Below are 24,248 nucleotides of genomic sequence, written 5' to 3' on the forward strand. Positions count from 1 at the left end.
TAACCTGGACCACAACACATCCAAGTATCGCACATCACACACCCCGCACTGGCCGCCTGGACCTTGTGCTTCGTCCTTGTGCAGGTTTAACCCCGCAGCTGCCGGTCCAATAAGCACAGCCGCCATCTCACGGCTCCCCCGACTGCAGCGAGACGGTTAAGGCCGTGACTAGACACATAAAATCCGAATCATCGGACGCCATCCATCTGGAGCGCGCGGGAGGGTATCAGGCACCAGGGGCCGCCATAAAGTGGGAAAATGATAATCTGAGAAAGCATTAAACTGACACCTTCCTTACGAGGGTTGTGCGCGCGCCTGTATGAAAGCTGACACTTCGGATTTGTGTGTTCGCTCGCCTTCCTTGCCAAATAAAGCTCCGCCGAGGATAGAAGGGGCGCCATTTATGGCAGGTCATCATCATATCCGCCAGCTCATTAAAACTTCCAGATAAAAAAAAATTAAAAAAAAATAACAGAAAAAGTTCCGGAGAGGCGAAGAGTCATCAGAGGCTGGAGAGGGAGGAGAGAGAGCGCGCGCCTTGAAAGCTGTTTGAGAAGCGAGCCTTGGGTCTGACAAACTGGATTTTTAGTATGCCTCTCCGTTCACTGTGGGCAAAAATAATTGGTCATCAGTGACTACTAATTCGGTTCAGTAGCCAGAGGCAATTTTTTTCTTGCGAAGAAATCAATGACAGCACTGAGGCCTTTTCAGCGCGATTCGGCTCATGGCGCGGCCCTTATTTAGCTCTTGATAAGCCCGCGCTGCAGACAGCTGTTTTGTTAAAGTAACATTACAATATCTATATATGCATACGGGGGAGGGGGTGGCGGCACACTCATGACATGGGGGAGGGGGTCACCTGCCAGACCCTACAAAGTGACAGAATTAAAAGTCTAGTTTGACGTGTCGCGGCCAAGTCAGGATTTTTCCTCCTTGGTACAAATTCCCTGTCGGTCCTCTTTCTAGTCTGATTACAGTCGTCCATGTGACACCGCAGGCCACACAACGCTGTGCTCACCTAATACTCCGCTCCGATGACTCTTTATTGAGATTTTATTAACCCCGTCTGTGAAAAGCCGCCACACACCTCAATATACCGGGTGACGGGACGGGCCACGGCAGGGATTCGTATGATCTGTAGTACAGGCCTGTGTGGGGGGTAAGAGGTGTAGGACGACTGACCAGGGGCGGATTACAGAGAATTAGGTCACAGGCAACAAGCCAGGACCTGACACTGTAATGGGTAGTAGTCGTTTCCACTCACATAATACCGCCATAGTGTGCCAAATAATATGTTCCATCCACCTATACAGTATCCCAATATAATTCTCCATAAAGGGACCACATATAACCGCCATATAGTGCGAAGATAATATCACCCAAATAATGTGAGAGTATATGTACATGTGTAAACACTCGTGTGTAAGTATGTATGTATATATAGTGTGTATGTAAGTATGTACAGTATATATGCATGTATGGTGTGTAAGTATGTATGTATAGTGTGTAGGTATGAATGTATAGTGTGTAGGTATGAATGTATATATGAATGTACAGTGTGTATGTATATAGGTATGCATGTAAGTATATATAGTGTGTATGTAAATATATATGTATAGTGTGTAGGTATGTATGTATATATAGTGTGTATGTAAGTATATATGTATAGTGTGTAAGTATATATGTATGTATAGTGTGTAAGTATGTATGTATATAGTGTGTAAGTAAGTATATATGTATAATGTGTAAGTATGTATGAAAGTATGTATAGTGTGTAGTTATGTATATATGCATGTACGGTGTGTAATGTATAGTGTGTAAGTAAGAATATATGTATAGTTAGGGGTTTTGTGACTCTATAGTACCAGCAGCAGCCACTAGAGACCTTCTCAACAGCATCATCATTGTCCATAACACATAATATACAATTTGTGCACTACAACGGCCAGGAGTCTATTATACGGCCTCGGCTGAGTGACCAGTAGGGGGCAGCGTACCTCATACATACCTTGTATACAGTCCGTACTGACAGGGTAACTTTTGTACACAGACCTACAGTATTGTATATCTATGGCTTTGCTCAGGTCACACTGCCATTGGGGTTTCTATTGTTCTGGTCCATTGAAGGATCAGAACAACAGACATACAGACTGCTAAAACAGTGAACATGAACGGAGCCTGACAGACCCAATACTCTGTAACGGGGTCAGTCAGACATCTGTTCTCTTTAACGGAAGTAGCAGACGAAAAAGTTGGACTTTTTTTCTCCATCGATTTTTAAAGTTCACTGTGACGGAGACTCTGTGGCCCGATGCGGTCCTCGTGTCCACCAGTCTCCTTACAGAAGCGTCCCACCCCCACAATACCCGCAGGAATACTGCCACATAGCAGGACAGCCCCGATACCGGCCGCTCCGGCCCGTCCTATAATTGTTCCCCCTTGGCCGGAGGATCTGTCGGCTGCAACACAGACTGAGCCAAGGAGAGCGAGCGGAGCGCTGATCCGTATTCATGGCGGCGGCTGCGGCTAATTAGTAAAGAGGCCACTGGGCTTTCATGGGGCGAGCGCTGCTCTGAGGAGGATTGTGTTAATTGTTCCTGCATAAAGAAGCCTAATGACGGCGGAGAAGACGAGTTTAGTTCTGATGCTAAATCTGTGCGGAAAGGTCACCGGCAATTTACCGAGAATTTCCCCCGCGCTGCCGCCAATTAGTGTCCTACCCAAATAAGTACAAGACATGGCGGCTGTAAGGGAGGGGAGGGGGCTGGAGACACGCGGCTCATAGATATAGGAGGACTGTAGGGGAGATGGTTCCCCTGATACGGCTGCTGCGGATGAAGAACGGTCGGATTATATGTCTATGGCCATGTAATGGAAGATTAGAAGTATAAATATACAAGTGCCCCCTACAGGTTATTCCAGAGCTAACACTGACAGCAGCAACCATCCTACAGCATAGGGAGATGTGTATATGTATATACACACAATGTACAGTCACTATATACATTCATAGTACTAGTGTTCCTGAGTTATATCCTGTATTATACTCCAGAGCTGCGCTCACTATTCTGCTGGTGCAGTCACTGTGTACATACATTACATTACTTATCCTGTATTATACTCCAGAGCTGCGCTCACTATTCTGCTGGTGCAGTCACTGTGTACATACATTACATTACTTATCCTGTATTATACTCCAGAGCTGTGCTCACTATTCTGCTGGTGCAGTCACTGTGTACATACATTACATTACTTATCCTGTATTATACTCCAGAGCTGTGCTCACTATTCTGCTGGTACAGTCACTGTGTACATACATTACATTACTTATCCTGTATTATACTCCAGAGCTGCGCTCACTATTCTGCTGGTACAGTCACTGTGTACATACATTACATTACTTATCCTGTATTATACTCCAGAGCTGCGCTCACTATTCTGCTGGTACAGTCACTGTGTACATACATTACATTACTTATTCTACACCGCTCCAGGTATTATACACAGTGCTGCCCCCTCCTGGTCTTTCTCTGATATCGTTTATTAAATCCTAGCCAGTGAAACGTTGCAGAGTATTTAGTGAGAGATGTTACGGGGTCTTTCCCACAGGGGGCACAATTGTTGCTGCTTCTGGGCAAGGAGGACTGGACTCATATTGGTTTTATTCACTGGAGAGCACTGCTATAGAGTTATATTCTGGTTACCTGCTGTCACCTCTGGGGGGCGCTCACTGCATATAAATGTGCACAGTATCATTGAGGAAGCTTTATATGGTTTCAGGTCTTAAGCACATTGTGTTATTTGCCCCCTCCTATACATGGTGCACCCTCGGCCGGTGCAGGGGATGCGCAGACTGGCACTGAAAACACGAGGCCTCATGAATGTGCCCCACTCCCTTTATACAGTAGGCCTGTATGAGCTCCCCCTAGTGGTTATAGCAGTCATTTACCTCTATAGTGGTGTACGCAGACCCCACAGCGCCGTACATATTGTAGTGGTTGTGCTTGGCATTGGAGCTCAGCCCTTTCACTTGAATGGGACTGAGCTGCTGCTGTACCATGTGACCAATGAATCTGACATCACCAGCATGGAGAATACGCTACAGCCCTTGTGAGCGCCACGTGTAACCCTCCGCTTCATACCAAGGTGAAGGCCTAGCAGGTACATGGAGGGAATGCGGCGGCGGCTGCTTCTCTGGTGCCGCCTCCCACCTGCCGCAGCCAGACCTTGTACGGCTCAGACGTTACAGACAGAATTCCAGGCTGCTGATTGGCCGCTCCCCAGGGGCCCCGGGGACGCTGGCACTGCCTCGTTAGTGCTGACCTTGGCATGGGTTCTGTTGGCTGATGGATAGGATACCCGGCCGGACAAAGCCCTGGGGAACCCTGCAACGTATCCATTATTGTCCCATCAGCGTCTCCCATGACCCCTCCCCAGTTGTGGATGCCACAGGCATCAGGGAGAGAATAAATCTATGTCTGATGGAGAGGAGCGGGGAGGGGGCGCCGCACATGAAAAATGGCCTTTTTATGACTGTACAACAAAGCGGCCTGGAAGACGCAGCCAAGACGTCCTGAGCAGGAGAAGGAGGAGGAGAACAACGGGAGAAAAGGAGGTTAGAGCAACCTGCCGGGGTTAACCCCTCCTGTGCTGAGGCCTAGCCGTTCATATCGTAAAGGTACAACCCAAGGCTGGTGGTCCAGAAATCCTGATAGTCTGAGATTACTCCATGGCCTAGGATGGTCAGTGAGCCGCGGACCTACCGGTCAGGTAAGTGTGCACACTGACCAGCCAGAACATTAAAACCACTGACAAATCAGTGCTATGGATGTTCAGGTGACAATGGCGCCTCTCAGAGGTGGGATATAACAGGCAGCAGGAGAGCAGTCTGCACATCACGCTGATGTCATATATGGCCAAGTGGCGGGAACTGACAACCGTGACAAGTGCCAAAGTGTGATGGTGACAACCGGGTCAGAGCATCGATATCACAGAGCCGGTCACATGGGGGGGTTCTCCATAGGTAGTGGCCACAGGCGGCCAGGGATCACTGATGTATGTGGAAGAAGGCTGGCCTGACCGGTCCGGTCCTACACAAGAGCTGCTGTAAAGCAAACTGCTGAAAAACTGCGGACTATGCTATAAGGGTCAGTACACACAGGACAGCACAGCTTGTGTATATGGGGTAGTCACTGACTGGTCACAGTGTCCATGCTGACCCCTGACTATGATATAAGGGTCAGTACACACAGATTGGGGGACACACTCATTGATGGGGTACATTTATCATACCGCACTGCTAATGTGATGATGGGGGTGATCGTACCCTCAGTGACGTCACCCGCTGCGCAGGAAGCAGCAGATTAGACTCCCGAATGTCTGGGATAAATCTGTCACTCAGGATTGTGCTTTTTCCCGTCGTGTCTACAGGATGGGACTGACAGCTTCAGATATCAGTGACATGTGAGGACGCCGGATCCTGAGTGACAGCCGCGCTGCCGCCACATCATTAACGCTTACCGCCGCACCGACAGCAGATTAACAAGAATGTAACACGCAGGTAACGCAGCTGAGGAACTACAAATCCCAGCAGACCTGCCCTGTATGCAGCCAGTCAGTGACTAGCACAGGTGGAGTGGTATTGGTACAGGTAGGCGGGGGCCCCATAACAGCGCCCAGAGCCACATGTTACACCAGCAAGTCCCAATAAGGGGGGGCCCCTGCGACACATCTTACATACATCAGCGGCCTCTCTTATGTCGGTCTCCCTGCAGCCACCACTAGGGGGAGCTCACTGCAGACCGATTTACACTGCCCCACTAATGTCTGAGCGCACTGAGCTCCCCCTAGTGGTGGCTGCAGAAATGGTGTCCTTCCTATCTGTAATTTATGAAATGGACCTAAAAGAAAACCCAGGCTGTACATGAAGGGTTAACTACCGGGTGACCCTTAGATGCTCATGAAGGACCCCACACTGTGCGTCCCCCGGAGTTTGGCCTATGGGCTCCACAACAGTATTTCTTCGTATCCTGTACCCTGTTAACCCTGCACATGACACATCAGGGTTGGTAACCTTTGGCCCTCCAGCAGTTGTGAAACTACAACTCCCAGCATGCTTCATTCCCTTCTGAGTGAGAGTGCATGCTGGGAGTTGTAGTTTCACAACCTATGGCAGGTGAAAGCTTCTGACTATCCCATTAGAGAAACTCAATCTACCGGTGACCTACCTGCGCCTCTACAAACATGGCCGCTCCCCAGCAACATTTTGCAAAACCTTTTTGGAAGCAAAAAATGTCAGAGGTGTCTGTATAAGACCGGAGCTGCTGCAGAACCTCATGGGCGGGACCAGAACAGCAAGTAATGCAAGACAGCGCCACCTACTGGTGCAAAGTCATTTCCCAATATCTGCTGTATTATACCATCTGCTTCGGGTCCTAGGGGAGGGGGCCCGCTCTGGGTGTTCATATCATCTTTACCACTAGGTGGCAACAATCAACAAGAAAACCCAATGAGAAACCTATGCTTGTGCAGATAGGACGGAACAACGGGCCCCGTCTGACCTCTGCTGTGGGGCCCCTTATAACCCTTCCTGGGCAGGATTCCTCCATGGACTGGGGAGGCAGACGGGTCCCTCTGCCCTGGGCCTCCCCTCCTTTGCCCTGGCCTTATACAGGTTTGCTTCATGGCCCCCGTCCTTTATGGCCTCCATCCTTCTTATATCGGATGACACGGTCATTTTTCTGGGACTGAGTGACCGCCATGTTGGGCGCCGTTCATCCAGGCCGTGCCGTCATCTCTTACAGCGATTTAACCTCCATTTATGGGGGAATAAAGCAGAATTGATGCTGATTTGGGTCGGCTCAGGGGATACTTTGGATCCATAAAAGGCCTCTTTGCCGGCACTTTGCGGCGCGGTGCTGTCACATGGCAGCGGCTCGGGGCTGATCATGATGAAGCTTTATGGCCGGGCTGTTTGCATCTAACCGCGGAGTAATGGAACAGATTCATTTGGCTGCAATTAATGTTAATGTCGGCGATGAAAATTGTCATTAAATACCATTTTAAAATCCATTCAATTTGCATGTGCAGAGCCCCATTTAGTGGCCGCCGCCTCCTCACTCCTCATCTTACAGCCCGGCCCTTGTCAAGATGCCTCCGGCGTCTTAACCCTCTACTTACCTGGAGAGCCACAAAAAGTCTAGAGATACAAGATTATAGAAAAAACTGGCAGCCTTCTTCCAGAAACAGCGCCACCCCTGTCCGCAGGTAGAGTCTGGTATTGCAGCTGAGCTCTCTTAACTGAACGGGACTGAGCTGTGATACCAGGTACAACCTGTGGAGAGGTGTGGCGCTGGTTTTATAAGGAAGAAGCCATGTTTTTCTAATCATAGAAAAGCCCGTTGTTAAAGGGGTTTTCCAGGCTTAAAAAGTGATGACTTAAAGGGATTCTATCATTAGAAACCCTTATCGAATTAAGACCATGTCAGAATATCCTAAAAGGCTATTCCGCCATTCTGGTGTTATTATGTCTGCTGTATGCAAAGGAGTCTTCAGAAAGTTCAGGGGTCATCCCCGGTGCTGTCCAAAGACTTTCCAGTGATGCCTCCATATTCTCCCGACTGCTTTTTCGCCTTGTTATCGGCCATGTCTTCAGCTGAAAGAGCCAACTGCGCATGTTTGTCGGCCAGATTCCTGCGGCATCTTACACAAGCGTCCGTTCGGCCACAGGAAAATGGCCGACGGACATGCACAGTCAGCTCTTTCGGCTGAAGACGCGGCCATATAACACGTGTTTACGGCTTGGTCTGAAATTGACAGATATGACTAAGGTGAATAGACCCTATATGAAGACCCCATCCCTACCATACAGTTATAAGGCCCCAACCAGATCACCATAAGCTTACATAGTAGTTGTGGTCCAGACCATTAGAACTGCGGGGAGGATGTTCAGGTGTTACGGCCCTATTATGAACAGGGCCAAATAGGATTTCCCATTACCTAACATTTCCCTATATGTCTAGTTATCCCCCCAAATATCTGGCAGGTTATCGGTGATATATGGCGCAGCCTGGCCGTCTCTATACTCGCACTTTGCTGAGGTTTTCCCTGCAGACGCCCCGTCCTGACCTCTCGCCGCTCACACCTGGACACAATGTTGTTCCAACTCTGATAAACTGTTAACAAATAGAACTTAGGATTCTCGGCGACGTCTTCAGCCCCCCCGCCCCACGGGAATCACAGGCCACCTTCATGGGCTCTTATCTAAAGTGCAGACAAAATGGTCTTAATGCCAGGTGCTCGGGGGGCAGCGACCCCACGGATCCTACAGATGTATCTATGGGGGTGAGGAGACGATTCAGGGATCGGCAGGAGTGAGGCACTTTGCTGGGTTGGATCCTGGGGCCGCCGTTTCGCTCTGAAGCTTTTAAAAGGCCTCCTACCCACGAGACGCGATAGGATCGGCAGGGGATAAAGAGGCGCACGTTTACTATCCCTAATGGCGTACTAAGGACAGTGTGAACACGATGCCCTGCCGAGAGCGGCAGACTCAGAAACTCTCATACAAACAACTTCATAAAACTTTCACTTAAAGAAACACAATCTCATTGTACAGTTTGTGCCGCCTCTACAAACTTCCCCTTTAAGATTACAAAAATCCATCACTGAACATTTGTGTCTGTCACTTCTGTGCAATGTCTTCTATACAGAAAACTAATGGCAGCCAGTACCAGAGTTATCACCCAGCTTTCCATAAACCCTGAATGGTCTGTCTATCTGATGCATAAAATCTCTCCTTCCATCCTGTCTGCACAACCTGAAACAGGAGAACTGGATGAACAGAGCGATATATCCCCCCATCGTATAGGGTGCTGCAGGGGACTATGGGAGAAGAAAGAAGACTCCCTATATAATATGACATAAGCACTATGATGTGATACAATATGGCGGTATGTAACGTCACAAATTCTTACTCTCACCTGGTGCTGATACCGTAAGTCATGTCCTGTGGCAGCCGCAGACTGCGCGGTTTGAGCCGTCCTTCATTAACGGGGCGCCAGATCTTGTGGGTGTTGCGGAAGGCTTGATGTTCGGCCGCCGTGACCAGTCCGGATTTCACCGCTTCCCGGTTTAAGGCTACAAAATTACTCTCCAGCTTCCTCTGATGAGCCCGCGCCTCCACCGACTGCCAGTGACCGATGGCTGCTCATAGAGGAGAGGATAAGGGGCGCACGTTATAAATGATGTACTGTAGCACACCGCCATATACAGCCACACTACCACCATGATAGTGCACTAGCTTATAGAACAGTCCCACCCTGTACCATATATAGCACTGCTGAGTTATATAAGGGGAACCTGTTGTATCCCTGAGACGCCAGGGCTGAGTGGTGCTACTACCTCTATAGACCTTATAGCTTTGTCTCAGCAGAGCAGTGTGTGTCTGTCTATCTGTCTATCTGTCTGTCTATCTATCCATCCATCCATGTGTAACATCAGGGTCAGTTTTGGCCTCCTTACTGAGATAGTTGGCCATGACACCCAGGATAATCGCTCTGTACACTTCTCCCCGACTATCACAGACTGTTACACCGTACTGTCAATGTTCTGCATTATTATTTAGGTAAAAGTTGCAGAAAGGCGAAGCCTTGAGATCACCGACACCCTCCTCATCACCGCAGTGCCCGCTCACCTTCTGCCACGCCGCCCTCTCGCAGGAAACTGCTCTGACCATATGTGAAGTCTGGACCCGGGAGAGAGTAACACCGACGTCTGGTCTGTCCAAGTTCTGCCTAAAAGAAAGAAAATCAGAATACAAATTATAAGTCACATCACACTGAGAAAAAATATCACAGGAAATGTCACAGAAAGCAAAAATGATTAAAATAACAAAAAAACATCCATGCTATAGTAATGCGCAAACACATCTATGGAGCCAGATATATGAGGAGCGGGGGAAGGGAAATGACAACTACAAGGACACCATTACTGGCTGACAAACAATGAAGGAGAGAAATAGGAAAGTGAAAAACTAGAGCAAATCAAAGATCCAGTAATACTGCCCCCATGTACAAGAATAAAACTACTATAATACTACTCCTATGTACACGAATATAACTACTATAATACTACTCCTATGTACAAGAATATAACTACTATAATACTACTCCTATGTACAAGAATATAACTACTATAATACTACCTCCTATGTACAAGAATATAACTACTATAATACTACTCCTATGTACAAGAATATAACTACTATAATACTACTCCTATGTACAAGAATATAACTACTATAATACTACTCCTATGTACAAGAATATAACTACTATAATACTACGTCCTATGTACAAGAATATAACTACTATAATACTGCTCCTATGTACAAGAATATAACTACTATAATACTACCTCCTATGTACAAGAATATAACTACTATAATAGCGCCCCCTGTAGTTGTCTCTGGGTAGTGTAGTTATGAGTGGTAAGTATTTTTGTTAGGCATTAGTGTTCCTCCGGGGGGTGCTATACGGCGCTGTTTCTGGTGATAAGTTGCCGGTGGATACGGCTTATCTTCAGGTCTTCCTTGCTGTGCGGTTTGTTTCGCAGGTTTCGCTCAGTAATGGATATTTTCCAGACTCCTCAGAGATTCCGGTAATTAAATTTGCCTTTGCTGATAGATTTCCCGCGGGCTCCGATGACGTTTCCTCTCCCATATTATATGGATATATTATAAGGCGGCTTCATCTGTTACAGGATAATCTGTGTCCCCCCATGTGATATACTGTATACACTACACCTGTGGGATACTGCAACCCCTATCATTGGTGAGAATGAGCCCCACCCATATTTGGGGACACATGACCCACAAATATTGTAATAAAGAAACATTGGTGACAAAAATACAAAATATATGAAATCAAAAATATCTCGTGACCCAAAAAAGGAAATGAATCTCATCTTAGGCCAGAAAATGGTGAAAAAAAAATTTGTTCAAAAGTTTAAAAATAAATAAAAAAAGTTGAAAACAAAATAAAAAATAAAGTCAGATATAAAGACTAGAAGAAGGGGAGACGAGCGGGCGCTGGGTACAGGGGTGTGAGGGGTTCTCACAGTTTTTGGATTTCGCTGACTGTCTCGCTGACTTTTGTGAAGACCCCGCACAATGAGATGAAAGGATGAGGACAATGGCCCTGCAGATTTAGGCCGTGTTCTTCACATCTGGGGAGGGGGGGCAGAAAACACTCTTGGAATCCCTGATCAATGTAATGGAAAGGAGAACGTTCCCTGTCCCGGTATTTACCACCCTAAATTTTAGAGAAAAAAAAATGGTGTTTGTAAGTCTCTAAACAAAGGCAGAGGGTTTGGGGGGTGGAGGGGGTGAGGGGAGGGGGGGGGGGTGAGAGTGATGGGGCTCAGCTCTTTATCTAGTCCTGATGAAGTGTCTTTGTGTGAGGAGGAGATTTGGGCAGGATTAGCAGCAGATCAGTTGGTTGTTGTGTTTGCCGATCATCTCCTCGGTGAGGTCTTCAGGGGATTGGCATTGTCCCCCCCACCATACGGGATGGATGGAGTCGCGCCCCTCGTCTACGTCACCGCTCTTTCATGTTGATGGTTCAGTGGCCAAATTGCTGGAGATTTGTGGGGCTGCGGATCCGAGGAGGAATTAATAATGGATTGGGGAAGTTTAATGAGCGAACCTCCGAAGACTTCCATGTCAACCTTTGATGTTCTCCACCATCGAGGGAGGCGGCTGATCACCGAGTGCGACTTCACAAACCTGCAGCCTGCGGTCCCTCGACTCCGGCCCATTCATGGTCTGAGGATTGGCCCCATTTATAATTCATATTGGGTATTGAGATTTTCCTCAAAATTCCACCTCGGACACCATAGAAGAGGAGACGCACAAGTCACTGTGATATTGGTGGGGGAAAAATAAAAAATTGTACAAAATATTTAAAAAAAAAAATAAAAAAAAATTCAAAAACCACTTAAAAATGAGAATGTGCCAAGTCTGTATAATACAGATCTGAAGATGCCACGGCCATAGATCAGTACATGGTGTATATGGAGGGCTTCCTCCCAAGGGTGGCCCATACAGATTCATAGTGGGGCTGAGGGCCAAAAATTAAATATTAAAAAAAATTTCTGGAGTTGTCTGTCAAATTCTCAAAAAGTTTTCCAGGGGTCCTGAGTGACAAAGCTGTATAATATATTTTGTTGGACTAAACAACGAAGAATTTGCAAACCTCGTATGACCAAAAACAAACCTGTCCCGCACAGGTCTGGCCCTACGCTGTACGGTATACGGTTAATCCCCTGAATACAGAGCAGGCTGACAGCTGTCTCCCTCCATCTACGGCTTCATTAAACCTGGTTACGATGTCACCCGCGCCTCCTACCTCGCGCCTCGGCCCCTCTGCTCTAATTACAAGCAGCCCCCCGCTCCCTCTCCCAGCCCGGCCCTATTTCCTTCCTTTTTATGACCCCACTATGTGAATAAATGGCGGCCTACTTAGATTTGTTGTTTATGGCGCCCGGACGGAGAATCTAGCGGAGATTGCGTAGAGTCATTTTTATGTAAATGATGCGGAGGATTCTTATTATCGGGCTGGGACGGACGGACGGCGGCTTTATTTAATCATCACCATATTCATTCCGTACGCTGGGGCCTCCGACTGTAAAACACACCGCGGGGGGGGGCAAATATTATAAGTATCCGACTCCAAAGAGCTCACGTAAATGGAAACCGCAACATTCATATCAAATACTGAAAATGTATCCAAAATTTAAGAGAAAAAGTGGGGGTGCCCTTTAAATTTTCTTAAAGGGGCCAACTCTCTCCAGAAAGAAGTAAATGACCAATATAAGAATCTGTGTCGCCCTCTTATGGCAAGTGGTTGACAAGTTATTTGGTTCTACTTAAAGGGAACAGAAATTTTTTGGGGGGACCAATATGGCCCCCGTGTTTGGTGCTGCAGTTTCCATAGAGAGGTGCAGGTCTGAGCCTCCTTGGCGCCCCCTCTCCCCAGCAGCTGGAATTCATTTGCATTTACATGATGTGACTGCGGCGTACGAGACGAGGAGATTTATTTCCCACTTAGCCTGAAGTTTGATGACTCCAAGAAAACAATGAGGAGCCGACAAGGAAGGCGCAGGAGGGGCCGTAACTCACAGGGCGCTGACAGGTGGGCGGGGGGACACGTAGTATACAGAATCATCAACTGTGGGGGCTACTGACCCTCTGAATAGATCACCCCAAACTCCGGGCTCTGATTGGCTGAAAAGGACCATGTGGCCACACCCAGTAACACCTTTACCTTGCCCATTAGGGGGGTCACGCGGTCATTTTAATTTTGGCAATTAGCAGGCCGACACGATTATCTCCCCATCACACACCATGGCATCCAACGATGGAGTTCCCCTTTAAGTCTCATTTTGAGGCCTTACATTTTTTTTTGCACATTGCAAACAAGAAGCTGGATTCTGATTGGTTATTGTTACATGCCCCGCCTCTTCCTGCACTAATGTTATATATTAGGACCAATAAGAATTGTGAATAGCAAGCAGGGGTGGAGTCTTCTTCAATTAACTTTACTTACAAAAACACAGTAACAGAATTGCTCTCTTTCCAGGGAAGGATGGACAGGAAGCAATAAGACGGCACAGGACTTACCACCCAGCTTTCCCAGCTTAGCAGTCAGGCTTCTAGAGAATATATTGCTATAGGTAGCTTTGCCATTCAGGAACTTGGAAAGCTGGGTGACCGTTAAAACTTTGGTCACAGTTGTCAGCGACATCATATCACCACCATTCATACCTTCACCCAGCTTTCCTAGATTCCTGAATGACAACTCTGCTCCATTATACATCTCAGTGCTTCACCCAGCAGAAGACAAGGCAAATTGTTTTCCCTCTAAGAGAATGACTCAAGGACCTGAGTTTATGGTGGAGCCTAGGTTGTCATCCAGCTTTCCCAGACCCCGGAAAGGCAAGATGTCCTAGTCTTACATCCCTGCTACAGTCTAATTACATATCCGACTTGCCAGGCCATGACACCCACATATACCCACTGGATAAGTCATGGCTGCCACCCAGCTTTCCTAGGATGTATAATGGGATTTCTTGATCCCTATCACACACGCTTTCCCTATGAAGCCCCCTGTCAGAGTACAATGTGCTCAGCCCCTCCCCCTCCCGGCCCACACAGGTGACAATTAATCCGTGCCATTTGTTGTCCTTTGTAGGACACCTGTCCGGGCCGCCCTAAACCGCATCCCCAGCCCGGCACATCCTCGTAATCTGCTCTCAATTATAGTTTTGCCTTTGCACTGAGACGGATGCAGATTCGATAAAACGCGAAGCTCTGGGGAGCGCCGCCGCACCTCTGCCGGTCCCCAAAGAAATCAACTCTAATCCTTTACTAAGAAGCTTTAAATAATTTGGAGCTGCCATATTGTCTTATTAAAACGCGGCTTAAGACGAACTCCTGAGCGATCCCCTACAAGGAAGACGCCTGCAAAGTATCAAAACTACGCAAGCGCGGATAACGTGGCGCCGGAGAGGTCGCCAACCAAAAAGGTAACAGACGACAAACAATACCGCTCTCAACAGGACCCCTATAGTACCACACTGCGGTCAGCTGAAAGATGGCGCCAAGACAAAACGGCACATACCACATACAGCAGTTACGTCTTGGCTGACATCGCGGCGACCGCCCAACTATTGCAGACATGTACATTTGCTTTTCAGGAGCTTGGGAAAGCTGAAGTGGTGGCCATATTGGTTACTAACTTGTGAAGGATTGCCTTTGCTATATACCGTGTGTACGTTACATCCCGACGACTATTTGGCGATTTTCATTTCCATGTTGGTCACGGGTTACGGACATGGACGGTCGTCAATCTGATGGTCCGCCATCATGGCTGCCAATGGATAATTGTATTAGAAGGATAAGCCCTGAGCGGTGACAATAACGTGCACGTCATTAACCTTATGTCCCCGTCTCCGCCCACCCCCCATTCAGCCTCCTAATGAGCGAGCGCAGCCGCCGCCGTTCTGTCACTGTCAGTTGCCGGGGCGGGTCCTGCGGTTTTACAAGCTTGTTCGGTCCTGCCCTTTGACACGTCTAGGCAGGGGTGACATTATCTGGGCTGGGCCTGCAGTTTGGAAACAATTCATAATGTTTAGGCCACTTACACGTTGTCACATCTGCGCCGCCGCCGTCCCCGGAGAGCCCACCGACATCTGACGCCATCATTAGCTCAGTGCAGGGGACGGTAATGGCGAATCCTGGGATGGACGACCCGCTGAGAACGGATGGAAGACAAAAAAAATCCTCAAATATAAAAACAAGGGGGAAAAAAAATCTGTTCCTGGGAAAGCTGGGTGACAACTGATATAGTCGATATTGCATCTCCTGCACCGGCGGCTAACAAAGCGAGAAGTGAAGGGGAGCAAAATTAACCCTTTCCAATACACCGCTATAACTAGTAGAAGGCGTAATGTATCCAATTCTGGGAAAGCAGGGTGAGCACCAATATGGCCACATGGGACCCAGCTTTTCCAGACACCGAAGAGCAACCATTCCTAATTATGTAAAGAAGTCACAATGTTTGCCCCCGCCAGCTTTCTGACAGGCCCCCTATCACTTACTCAGGGGCCACTATTGGATTTCTTCCCCTTTGGCCAGCCTGGACCATTACAGTATCATAATCGTCTCTTGGAAAGCTGGGTGACAACAAATATGGCCGCCATTAAACGCCCACCATGACGGTGACCCAAAAGGACAAATTCGCCATGTTTCAACGTAACATTAAAACCTTAGGCAAGAAAGAACCGAATACAGTCACCCAGCTTTCCCTGAAGCTGTGGCAAAAATAATTTTAAAAAATTAAAAATTTTGCTTTTATGAAAAAAAAGTTCTTGAAATTTCTGAAAATGATCGATGTTTGGGGGTGTGATGGCGATGTGAGTGGCGGCGGCCCCCGCCGGTGCGGCGCTATTTATTGGATGCTATGCGGCATTATGAGGCGATAATCCTCGTGCACAGGAGATAATTTATGAGGCATTTAAATTAAGAGTCGCAGCTAATTGGGAGCATGTGTGCCGGTGTCTGGGTAAGTCCCGCAGACGCTACACTACTGCAAATGAGGGGCCGCGCCACCGCCGACGCCACAGCAGGGGGGGCACAGCCACGCTTTGTGTTTATCCTCCAGTAGAAGAAGAAATTTACAAAAATGTTAAAATTTTGGAGAAATAAGTGACGAGGCGGATCGCGACGGCGTGGTGCTTATAAAATGATGTGACACACAAGGACGGTTTATGAATCCCGATGACAGCGGAGGCCTCTTTGATGCCGCCATGAGCCGCGCACATTACCAAGCGCCGTTTTTCCAGCTGTAAACTTTACTGGGTTCGAAATTGTGATTCTAAGACGCTCCGGTCTCCAGTGGCCCCTGCAGGGAAAGAGCGCATGTAGCCCTGCCGACTGACAGAAACGCAGACGTCGCGCTGGCTGGAGATGGGACAGAGGAGGAGAGATTTGGGGTCACCTAGCTTTCCAAGGCTCCTGAGCGGCAATTGTTCATGGTGCTATGGGAGGTCAGGGGCCTAGGAAAGCTGGGTGGCCTTACATTTGGAACAGTGCACTGAGGAATCCATCACACCGCACCTCAAATCAGAGAATCTTACCGCTATAGTGTGTGGGACATGCAGGGTTGCAGTACATATAGTGTGGGTGAGGAGGGGGTAGGGTCACCACGCTATATGCCCCCTCCCTACTATATGCCCCCTCCCTGCATACGCCCCTATGCATACGCTGACTGAGCAGGAATTCGAGGGAATGTCCATAATAAAGGCCCAGAGTTGGAATCAGAAACCCCCATCCGTTTAAGCCCCGCCTCTACAAGTCTATTAGCATAGCAACAAGGGGGGGTCACATCGTTCTGCCTCCTAAACTGGACAAGGATCCCGCTTCTATGTCGCCAGGTGGGAGGGGTGAATCTGTCATCTCTCAGGAGCCCTTCCTGCTGACAGTTTCCCTTTAAGCAGTACATAATGAGATTTCGGTTACATGTGTACCCAGTACGCGGCGCAGACCTTCCCCGTATTAGTCTTTGATACTTCGCTGTGTAATTGCATTTCTCGTTTAATTTCAGTCGTTGCGTCTCTTCGTGTCAGCGGATAAACGCCCATAAATATTCTCTATCATTTCCTTTGTTCCGTCGTCTCCGCTCGGCTCTGATCCTTTCACGCGCAGACTGCTCACCGCCAGGTCCTGTAACAGGCGACGATTCCTATAGGGCCGAGGGGGACTTGGGAACATTCTGGTTTATATCTAGAGGTGGCAATACTATGCACAGCTGAGGGTTTGTTACAGTGGTAACTGAGGAGGGATCTCCATTTACTGAGCTGCTATGAGGCCTTTGCAGGCCTGATCTTTCCTAGCCCCCCACCCCATGAGCCATTTATACGGTGTCTATGCATGTAGCACTGGGGCCTACCCTTTGCATCCCTTGTGCACTGCGCCCGGCCAGGCCCCTCGCCCTCCGCCATCTTCTCCATGAGAGCGGTTGCTGCAGGTGCAGGTGTAAGTCTGCAGCATTTTACCTTAGGTGCGATTCCCCGAGCCGCTGACGTGTAAGATCTACAATGAGTAATCTCCAGAGGAGTCTGCGGGTCAATGCGGTTCAAGAGCTTGTGCAGACTAAGTCAGGGCCGCGCAGGCAAAACTGGAGGGAAGGTGCAGAGTACATGAGAATTAATGTGGGCCAGCTGTCATGGCGCCTGCCCCGGCTACCCAAACACGCGCGTAAGGCTTAATAGATTATTGTGGAGGGAAGACGTGGTCAGTGAGAAGTAGCGTACGGCTACAAGAGCTGACAATCTAATCATACATCACGCCAATCAATATGGTGGAAAGGAATTGGGGCCCGGACCTCCCGATTCTATCAGAAGCCATAAAGACCAGGACACAGGATGGATTAAAGAAGAACGTGGCGTTTCCTGACCGGGTCCAGGACGCTGCCACATACACGACAAGCAGGGGCGGCCGGAGACTGACAGAAGGCGGAGCAAAAGTCTGACAACCCAGCTCCAATGTCTGGGTGAAAATGGGCCCCTGCCCCCACTAACCTGGCCAAACCCACTGCCCCAAATGTCACAGCACAGAAGACCCCTACACCAAAACAGTAAGGTCTATGTGAATTCTGCCATAAGCTGGGCAGGCCCGGAGGGGTCACAGGATGGAAACTCAAACTTATCAACTCTTCTAAGACATCTGGGGATCCTACCAAAAAGGGGTAACCTCTGGGGGTCCCGGAAGAGGGAGAACATACCTGGTCTGGCGAACACTCCTACCTACATATATATATTATACATGACGAGTATTGGGTCAGGTCTTGAAAACGTTTCTGTCCAGATCACAAAATGGGTGTGACTGCCCCCAATAAGGGGAGGGGCTATGGTAAAAAGGACACTCTCCCCCCCCCCCCCCCAAACAACCAAAGTATCTGATAGTTAAGGAAACCAAAAGTGAGAGTTTACATACGGGATGACTTCTTTTAATATGGCTTCCAGTTACAAACTTTGTATCAATAGTTGTTGTAGAAACGATGACATCATTAGTAGCCATTTATCCTTAAAGGGATCATAAAGGAGAAGAAAACATGGCTGCCTTCCAAATATACCACCGTACCTCTCCATAGGTTGTACCTTGAGAATGGGACTGAGCTGCAATACCACACACTACCAGTGGACAGAGATGGCGCTGTTATTTCTTTTTACGATAACAGCCAATATTTCCTAATCCTAAACAGTCCCTTTAATTCCAGTCACCAATCTGCAGTCCCGCACCCCACCAGCAGACGGGCGTGGCGTTACTTTCTGGAAGTAAGCAGCCATGTTTTTTCTAATCCGTAAAAGCGGCGAGGGTCGGCGGCGCAGACATTCATCACGTCTACAGCGCTTGTAATAAAATACGAGGTATTGTCCGGATTTAGGTGCGCCATATAACACAGAATGGCTGACAATCTGTAGTCCTGCCGCATTCTCCTCCTGGCAGGCGCTCTCGTTGCCTTGGCCTTGTAGAGGGGAAGTGATGAAATATTACAGAGAAGGGCTATGAAGTAGTCTCCGGGGCCCTGCTCTTGGTGGCACGTGCGCGGAGACATAAAAAAAACCCAACAACATTATCCGTAACCTGTCGCCGCAGCAGCCGCCATGAGCCCGGAGTTCTCCTCTCTGCTGGGACTGTTACTTACAATAGATTCCTCCCGGCTCTAAGCACCGCGGATCCAGGCCCGGCATTATCATGATTTATAAAGCCCATTTCTGCTGAGAATCTCATACATCAATGCAGAGGGAGAAGCAGCTGCAGCAATATAGCCGAGGCCGCGGCACAAACCTCACATGATAAACTAGTCGCTGACAGGCCGCCGCTGCCTCCGCGCCCGTAACTAGGCGATGAAAAATCGAGGTTTTATTTCGAGCTTCGTCCCCTTTATACGAAGAAGAAGAAAAAAAAACAAAAAACACAAAATTAATTTTGCAAGAGCGTCATAGCAACCCCAAAGAATTCAGAAATACCGCCATATTGGGGGGGGGGGAGAGAAGCTAAATAAAATCTACAAATAAATGTGTTATCGATTATTCCTTCTATTATATTTTATTTAGATTTTTAGCACTATTTTATCCCGATATTACGGTAATATTATGATAGTCCTACATTAGATTATTTATTCTGTCACATTTGCCGTTTACATTTAACCTTTCAGATTATTATTCTGGGTTTGGATGGAATTTTATTTAGACTATTTTTTAAAAAAATAATTTTAGTATTTAATATTTTTATATATTTTTTATTGCATTACTTTATTGTGTTACCTAATTGATCCTATATTATATTGTATCTATGTTGTATTTATTACCAATAGACTATTTTTTTCTTATTATTTTTCTATTATAAGCCTTATATTTAATATATAGAGGTTTGGTTATATATCTGGAGGGATAAAATACACATAACGGGTGAATGTAAAGTACTGTAAGTAATGACCTAAGTATCCAAGACAGCCATAGCTATACTTGGCCTACATCTATTCCTCCTGACCCCTCTATAGACTTGTATCCCTGGCTCGGCCGTGTATGCATGTGTATACACAATGGTCAGAGTACAATTCCTCCTGACCCCTGTATACACTTGTATCCCTGGCTCGGCCATGTATGCATGTGTATTCACAATGGTCAGAGTACAATTCCTCCTGACCCCTGTATACACTTGTATCCCTGGCTCGGCCATGTATGCATGTGTATTCACAATGGTCAGAGTACAATTCCTCCTGACCCCTGTATACACTTGTATCCCTGGCTCGGCCATGTATGCATGTGTATTCACAATGGTTACAGTAATCCGCCTCCTGAGCCCCCTGTCCCTCCATTACCCCAGGTGGCAGGTCATTGCCTGTTGGGATCACAAGGATCAGGCCTATTGACGTCCAGTCTCCCCTGGTCTCATACACATTAGATTTTCAGTCCATCCTCCCACAAGTGTTGGGTTTGGCTCACATTAAGATTTTTGGCCACTTTACGTCTTAGGACTCATCCATACAGTTGTATCAGGCCCAGTCTCAGGTTGTGGATTTTAGGTTTGAGGCCTGGACCTCCAGTGGTGCTCAGAGCCGAGACCGCCATTGTGTTCTATGAGCTGTTAGTTTGACTTACTTGAGCTATGGGAGGTCCTAGTCTTGTGGCCATAACATGGAGGCTACAACATGGCCACCGCCTATGGCTTATCCCTTTATTGGCATGCTTATACTTGGAGTAAACCTGTCTCTGCTCCTCTACCCTCTTGACTACTTAAAGGGACTACCCTTGCAAAAATATAACCAACTTGTTAGGAAGCTGCAGTGCCAGACCCGGCCCATGAACAAGTCAATTTAAAGGGGGTGGCTAGGAATGAAACTTTACGGATCTCAACCCCAAATTAGGATCGGTGCGATAGTCCACAACACCCTGCAGCAATGAAGCTGACCATCTAATGGACCTATGAGGAGTATACATCCACCCAGGGGGCGCCACTAACCTGGTGTACTAGAGATCCTACACACATAGGATGGGGAACGTGATGGAGCGATTGGGAAGAACCAAGATCTCAAAATAAACACTAAAATTTTTGGGAGAAAAAAATACCGGTGATGCAGCAGGCGAGCGGTGGGACGTGAAAGCGGCATCAGACATTCGTCTCCGAGGGACTCGATGTTAAACACAAAAAGCGTAAGCGAAAAATATGAACAATGAGGTAGTGGAAAGCGTCCATTTACAGGCGACCGCTAACGGCGTTTATAATGCTTTAGGTCAAGAGTTGTTAGCAGGAATTTTTTTCCCCTCCTTCTCCCTCTCGGAAGGGCCCGGACTCAGCGTTCCAGAAATACATCCGATTCCCCAGGTGGCCTCATTTGTTATCTCGCCGCTTCTTAAATGCCAGAACAATAAAGCAAAGTCTATTGTTAGCTCCTCGGAGCCAGGTGATTTGCATCTGGTCATGGGTTACTGTTCGGCCGACTCCTTCATTTAGGCTGAGCAAGCGGGATCGCCTCGGATAAGAAAAAAAAAATAAAAATGAAAAAATTCTAACCCTCCCCTGGGTAATTGGGGAGAAAAGACCCCACCTCTCGCTTCACGGAATGGTGGGTTATTCCTACCCAAAGTCATAAAACAGCTGCACTCGGCTAAATTGGTCTGCGGAATAATCCCCCATAATTTATGACGCCTCTTAATTCGCATAAACTTACACCTATATTATATGCCTCGCTGTACGGCAGAGGAGACGCCGCGCGGTGAGGCCGTCCTGGCCAATAACCTACTGATTAGCATAAGGATTTATGGCCGTAAACACCACATCACAAACAAGAGGGTGCCCTATACAAGGAGTCAGACGAAAATCGGGAAAAGAGGCTGCACCCAGAAACAGGAGAAGAAATAAATAAATACCGTACCCAATATATATATATATATATATATATATATATTTTTTTTTTTTTAAAAAAAAACTCCCCCAAAAAACAAATATTCATACCATAATTCCCCCAAATTATTCCAACCATAAAAACAACTCCAAAAATATTTCCGCTAAGAAAACATATTAAAAAAATTAAATAAAAAAATTGCACAACAACAAAATTTCACCAATAAATCCTTGCGTTGCCTCCTGCTGTAACGACAGTGATAACGCACCAATTTCTGGGTGTCAGTTTGGCAGCCATCACCCCGACTACAGGCGGACAGAATAAACCAGCAATGCCAAACTAACAGTCACCCAGCTTTCCAGAAACAGATGTAGCCAAGAAATACGTCTCGAAGGACGTCTCCTCCAGGGCTTCTTATACTTATTTTTGGGGTAACTGGACACGCACTGGATATTACTGTCTGACTCATTTGAAGGAATTGCTGAAGGGACAAATCACATTTACATGTAATTAATGGCGTGATATTTAGAAGGACGATCATTTCATTATTCTTCAAAAAAAAATAAAAAACTGATCCAGAGTTATTAATAATCCGCCTAATCCGCAGCAGAGACCAGAACTAAGGAGCCGGGAGCAAAAGCATCCGTAATTACTAGGAAGGAAAATTATTAGAAAACAGGAAAGATATAGAAAGTGATCACCAGAAGATATTACTGCAAGATGGAGCCCTGTATATAGATGGCGGTATTATAGTAGTTATATTCTTGTACATAGGAGGTAGTATTATAGTAGTTATATTCTTGTACATAGGAGGTAGTATTATAGTAGTTATATTCTTGTACATAGGAGCAGTATTATAGTAGTTATATTCTTGTATGTAAGAGGTAGTATTATAGTAGTTATATTCTTGTACATAGGAGCAGTATTATAGTAGTTATATTCTTGTACATAGGAGCAGTATTATAGTAGTTATATTCTTGTACATAGGAGCAGTATTATAGTAGTTATATTCTTGTACATAGGAGTAGTATTATAGTAATTATATTCTTGTACATAGGAGCAGTATTATAGTAGTTATATTCTTGTATGTAAGAGGTAGTATTATAGTAGTTATATTCTTGTACATAGGAGGTAGTATTATAGTAGTTATATTCTTGTACATAGGAGGTAGTATTATAGTAGTTATATTCTTGTACATAGGAGCAGTATTATAGTAGTTATATTCTTGTACATAGGAGTAGTATTATAGTAATTATATTCTTGTACATAGGAGCAGTATTATAGTAGTTATATTCTTGTATGTAAGAGGTAGTATTATAGTAGTTATATTCTTGTACATAGGAGGTAGTATTATAGTAGTTATATTCTTGTACATAGGAGGTAGTATTATAGTAGTTATATTCTTGTACATAGGAGCAGTATTATAGTAGTTATATTCTTGTACATAGGAGTAGTATTATTGTAGTTATATTCTTGTACATATGAGCAGTATTATAGTAGTTATATTCTTGTACATAGGAGGTAGTATTATAGTAGTTATATTCTTGTACATAGGAGCAGTATTATAGTAGTTATATTCTTGTACATAGGAGGTAGTATTATAGTAGTTATATTCTTGTACATAGGAGAAGTATTATAGTAGTTATATTCTTGTACATAGGAGTAGTATTATAGTAGTTATATTCTTGTACATAGGAGTAGTATTATAGTAATTATAGTCTTGTACATAGGAGGTAGTATTATAGTAATTATATTCTTGTACATAGGGGCAGTATTATAGTAGTTATATTCTTGTACATAGGAGCAGTATTATAGTAGTTATATTCTTGTACATAGGAGCAGTATTATAGTAGTTATATTCTTGTACATAGGAGCAGTATTATAGTAGTTATATTCTTGTACATAGATGTAGTATTAACATGGAGAATAATGGGTAGATCTAAACTAGACTATGACTATCTGTCTGGATATATCTGATAATTTTAATACTTTCGCTAGGTCTAACCATTCCTCCCTGGCCCTGTAATCTGTCTTGCACAGATCAGTGTCACAGTATGTCAGCACATGCTGAGAGTTGTAGTGCCACAGGTTGCGGGCAGACTCTTACTAAGCACAGAACAGAAGAGAAATGATTCGATGCTCCGTGTGCTGGAAATAAGTAGCAAAAAACAAGGTCAGTCCACAGTGATTACAGTTATTAATGCAGGTGACCTAATTTCGGGTTTATTTCGGTCTCCAGTCAGTCGCTCTAAACTAATTACATTTCTTCTATTAATTCAG

General features: G+C 46.2%; 1 protein-coding gene across 1 annotated transcript in view; it reads right to left on the bottom strand.

Moving 5' to 3' along the window:
* Nucleotides 1–24,248, bottom strand: part of CFAP77 (cilia and flagella associated protein 77) — a 59,596-nt gene that overhangs the window by 14,993 nt on the left and 20,355 nt on the right. The window contains exons 2-3 of the mRNA XM_075260288.1: nucleotides 9,692–9,791; nucleotides 8,979–9,201 (exon numbers count right to left, since the gene is read on the bottom strand). Of these exons, the coding sequence (XP_075116389.1) occupies nucleotides 8,979–9,201; nucleotides 9,692–9,791 (323 nt within the window). The remainder of the gene's footprint in view (nucleotides 1–8,978; nucleotides 9,202–9,691; nucleotides 9,792–24,248) is intronic.

The sequence above is a fragment of the Leptodactylus fuscus genome, chromosome 11 (assembly GCF_031893055.1).
Source record: "Leptodactylus fuscus isolate aLepFus1 chromosome 11, aLepFus1.hap2, whole genome shotgun sequence".
Taxonomy (NCBI): Eukaryota; Metazoa; Chordata; class Amphibia; order Anura; family Leptodactylidae; genus Leptodactylus; species Leptodactylus fuscus.